The sequence below is a fragment of the Castanea sativa genome, chromosome 3 (assembly GCF_040712315.1).
Source record: "Castanea sativa cultivar Marrone di Chiusa Pesio chromosome 3, ASM4071231v1".
NCBI lineage: Eukaryota > Viridiplantae > Streptophyta > Magnoliopsida > Fagales > Fagaceae > Castanea > Castanea sativa.
The window spans coordinates 10,197,501-10,201,751 of NC_134015.1; the positions used below are offsets into that span (position 1 = coordinate 10,197,501).

The window sequence follows — 4,251 nt, forward strand, 5'->3', positions numbered from 1 at the left end:
AATTTGAAGTTTTTTTTATCTTTGTTTCAAATTTTTTTAACCCCTTTCTCATAGTATATTTCCTTAAGTGAATTCTTTCAATTATCCAAAGACAACAGTTTAAATGAAACACTTTTTACTGAAACTCTATTTATTATATAATCTTGCATAAGGACTCAGCTCAATATGTGTTAAATAGTCATACAAAACAAGTTGCTTGGCCACACTTTTCCTTCTCACCCTTGCAATTTGCAAAACATTTTGCTTGGCCACACTTTTCCTTCTCACCCTTGCAATTTACAAAACATTCATCTCCATCAGTCCAACCATGTCTTCCTCTGACAATAAACAAACAAATCCTGGCGAAACCTTGTCCTTTACAAAAATTGTTCAAACCATAGACAATTTGATTGAACATCACCCCATCCTCAAATCAAAGCCTTCTCTTGAACATCACCCCATCTTCGAATCAAAGCCCTCTCTTGAACATCACCCCATCTTCAAATCAAAGCCCTCTCTTGAAACTACAACCGCCGCCACCAGTGGCAATAGCAGTCCACTGGTGGAGATCAAATCGGAGGGAAAGGGCAGTAGCGAGGGAGGAAAAGAAGATAGCAAGATTGACTCTGAACTACTTAAGAAGATACAGAACAATCTCGATCAAATTAAAGATTCCTTCATTCAACTTAATAAGTTTGGAGAATGCGAGCTTGCTAAACAACTAAAAACTTGTCTAAGCGACCTTGACGACTCACTTAAGCCTGAAGAAAAGAAAACAACTGGTAATGCTAATGCTCCATCATTCAGCGAAATCAACAGGGAACTTATGAAGTTAAAGTACCAGATTCCATCACTCCGCAAAATGTCCAGGACAAGTTCAAGGGCTCAATCACAGGCAAGCAGCGGTTCTAATGTGGGCGGTTCAGTCCAGGTGTTGCCTAAGCTACACAAGAGTGAAGAATTCAAAGTTAGCTCATTTTATAAAGAAATTGAAGAAATTTTTGATGGCCTTGATGAAAATAAGAATAAATTTTTGTCATGCTTTGCTGTGCTCACCGAACATGCAGTGGTGAAGAGGACGCTTTTGACTTATTTGGGGCTCGGACAGGGCATTTTAAGTGAATCAGATTCAACGCCTGAGCAAATTGTCGACAAAATTCTTGGTGAATTTAAAGATAAGGGCTTAATCGAGCCTGCTACGAAAAAGCAAAAATATGAAGTTAGAAGCTACAAAATGGATCCTCTTGTGCGTTCTGCTGTGATTAGAATTTATCAGGAAAAAAAGATGTTTGAATTTGATTCTGATGGGAACGTAATAGAGAATTGCGCACAGGCTACAGCATTTTTGGTAAAAGGCAACAAAAAACCCTCAGAGAAAAGTCGTACACAAGAAAAGCTTGTTACCTTGTTCAATCTTAATGACCCTTCCCCTGATGTCAAGCTGAATAGTTTAGCGAAAGATGTGGACTGGTTATCGAAGATGAAAAAAGTCGAAGTTCTTTATCTTGGAAGATGGCAGAAATCTGCTGGTTATCACATTGAGGCGAAGAGCACTGAATTCTTAAAAGAATTGACTACCATGGAAGAATTAAAGTTCCTTAGCCTTCAAGGGATCTCTAGAATTAATAAGCTTCCAAGTTCCATAGGCATGCTAAAAAAATTGGTGGTCTTAGATCTCAAGGATTGTAACAATCTGGAGGAACTTCCAGAGGAGATAAGCAAGCTCAAGAAGCTGAGGTACTTGGATATTTCCCACTGTTATGTTATAGGTAACATGCCTAAGAAGCTATCCTCACTCTCACAACTCCAAGTCCTTAAGGGGTTTGTCATTGGTGATCCACAAAGTAAAATCTTGGGTACTTTGGAAGACTTGAAGGGATTGAAGAAGCTGAAGAAACTGACCATCATTGCAACTAGAAAGGACTTCCCTACACCAGAAGATCTAGACGCTTTTCTAGAGCTTGAAGCACTTCAAAAGCTAACGATAGCTTGGAGTGTACAGCCAAAAACTGCAGAATACCCAGAAAAAGGACGCGAATCATCAAAGCATGGAAAAGCAACAGCATTATCAGTATTGAAACTGGATAAGTTGGAGAAACTGGATCTTCAGTGTTTCCCCTATTCTACACCGACGTGGCTGAGACCTGGTGATTTGCCAAAGCTAGAGAAACTCTACATAAGAGGAGGCAACTTCACAACTTTGGAGAAAGTCAAGTGGAAAGTGAAGGCTTTACGTTTGAAGTACTTGAGTGGAATGAAGACGAATTGGAGAGAACTAAAAGAATTATTCCCAGATTTGGCTTACTTGGAGAGAGTTAAATGCCCGGGGATCACACTCTGCCCTTGCGACGAGAATGGAGTTTGGCAAAATCTGAAAACATAAAATGCAGTTGCGACCAGTACCAGTAGTGTGGATTGATTATTGTTCTTTAATCACTAGGGAACTCACATTACCAACAAATATTATTGTGTGTTCAATATGTCTTAGAAGCAATATTTTCCATAAGATTTTCACAAATTAATGACATAACTTGTTATGACGAGTGCATAATAAAAGTGGTGTCATTGGTAGATAAAGGCGAAGGAGATGTTACTACAATGACATCAAGACAAGTCAATCATTATGAAAAAAATTGTCTTGAGCAATACTCTTGTATATTTTTGGCCCACATCATGTGGTACTCATGGATGTAGGCTATTGTTGAACTACTTAAATCTATGGTATTCTTTTTTGTGTGTGATTGTCTATTTTTCAAGTTTTCATTGTTCTTATTCTTTATTTTGAGATCTTTCTCAAGTCATGATAGCTTCACAACCAATGGTGACACTCGAGCTTCTGTTATATAACACTAAAAGTTGAGGTTGCCCTAAATGACTATCAGTTTTTTTTTTTTTTTCAAAAACTAGATACAATCTTAGTAAATAATAAGATAGTCTACTTTAGAATATTAAACTCTATCATCAAAATAAAGTGACTCATTATTTAAAATATTATTTTCTAAATTTTAAGAAATTTAAATTTTCACTTCATTTATAACATCAAAAAAGAGTCTTGTAACTCAACTGGCACTTTCTGGTTTCTCCAATAAAAAAAGTCTACTGCTCAAATTCCTTCTACCCCTTATTGTAACCATCAAATTATTCAAAAAGGAGAGAGAGAGAGAGAGAGAGAGAGAGAGAGAGAGAGAGAGAATCTAGTTACTTAACAAGTACAATTATCTTTAGTGGGTGTTTGGGTTTGTTGATTGCTTATTAACTAAAAATTAGATAAAGTATAATTGTTTGTACCTTGAAAAAAAAATGAAACTCTTTAACAGACTATGCATAAACAAACAAACTAGAAAGCTAAAAGAAAAGGGATGGAAAAAAAAAAACCCTCTTAATGACATTCGAATGCAAGTATAGGGCTTTGTGTGAATCGTTGCTTAATTTATTTAAAGTGAGAAATAGTTTCAAAATAACTTATTAGTCGAATTCCTAAAAAAGAAGAGTGAAATATAAGTGGCACTTTAAAAGATAGAATTTCAAATGAGTGTAAACCAGGGCAAATATTAGTTATCATTATCAACTAATATTACTAAGTGCTCAACCTAATTTTCAATTAGTGTCTTTTTAATTCATTGATTATTAAACCAGTTTTTTTTAAAGAGCTAATTCTCAATTTGTTGTATCAAATGAACCCTAAAAGATGAAATCTCTAATGTGTATAACCTAGAGAGATGGATAAAATATCTGAAAACTAAATGTTAGTACGGCACCATTATGACCCGAGAAAATTCTAGTCACATTTGTGGATTCCTCAAAATGACTAATCATGTTACAATTAGGGTTATGCACAATTTATATAACTTAATACGACCTAGTAAATATCTATTGTGAGACTCGACACACATTTACACAACACTCATTCAATCAATCCATGTAATTTGAGATATCACAATCTCTCCACTTAAATTCTTAACATTCTTGTAGTTCTCCTAAGCCAAATGACGATATATGGTTATTTTTGTAGTAGTTGTCACGACTCGAGCAAGTGCTAGCCACATGTGCACTATATCCCTAAAAGACTAGTCTAGTCACAATTAGAATCCTCATAATCACATATATAGCCTACTTCAACTTCGTATATAAACATTTAACGTGAGATTAAACACAAGCCTGCCCATCACACATTTATCCAATTCATTCCCATAATTTGGGTAGCATAACCATGTCAAGGAAAAAATATATTAGGGGTAATTACACACTCTTCCCTTCAGGTTTAGTGAAATT

The 4,251-nt window shown here is 35.6% G+C and overlaps 1 protein-coding gene across 1 annotated transcript; it reads left to right on the forward strand.

Annotated features, from left to right (window-relative positions):
• The first annotated feature begins 307 nt into the window (after positions 1 to 307).
• Positions 308 to 2,362, forward strand: LOC142628482 (uncharacterized). Its single transcript, XM_075802571.1, has one exon. The coding sequence runs from the start codon at positions 308 to 310 to the stop codon at positions 2,360 to 2,362; it is 2,055 nt and encodes a 684-aa protein (XP_075658686.1).
• Positions 2,363 to 4,251: the final 1,889 nt, after the last annotated feature.

Excerpts from the sequence above, each read along its gene's own strand:
- LOC142628482 (XM_075802571.1), top strand. The coding sequence starts at position 308 with ATGTCTTCCTCTGACAATAAACAAACAAATCCTGGCGAAACCTTGTCC.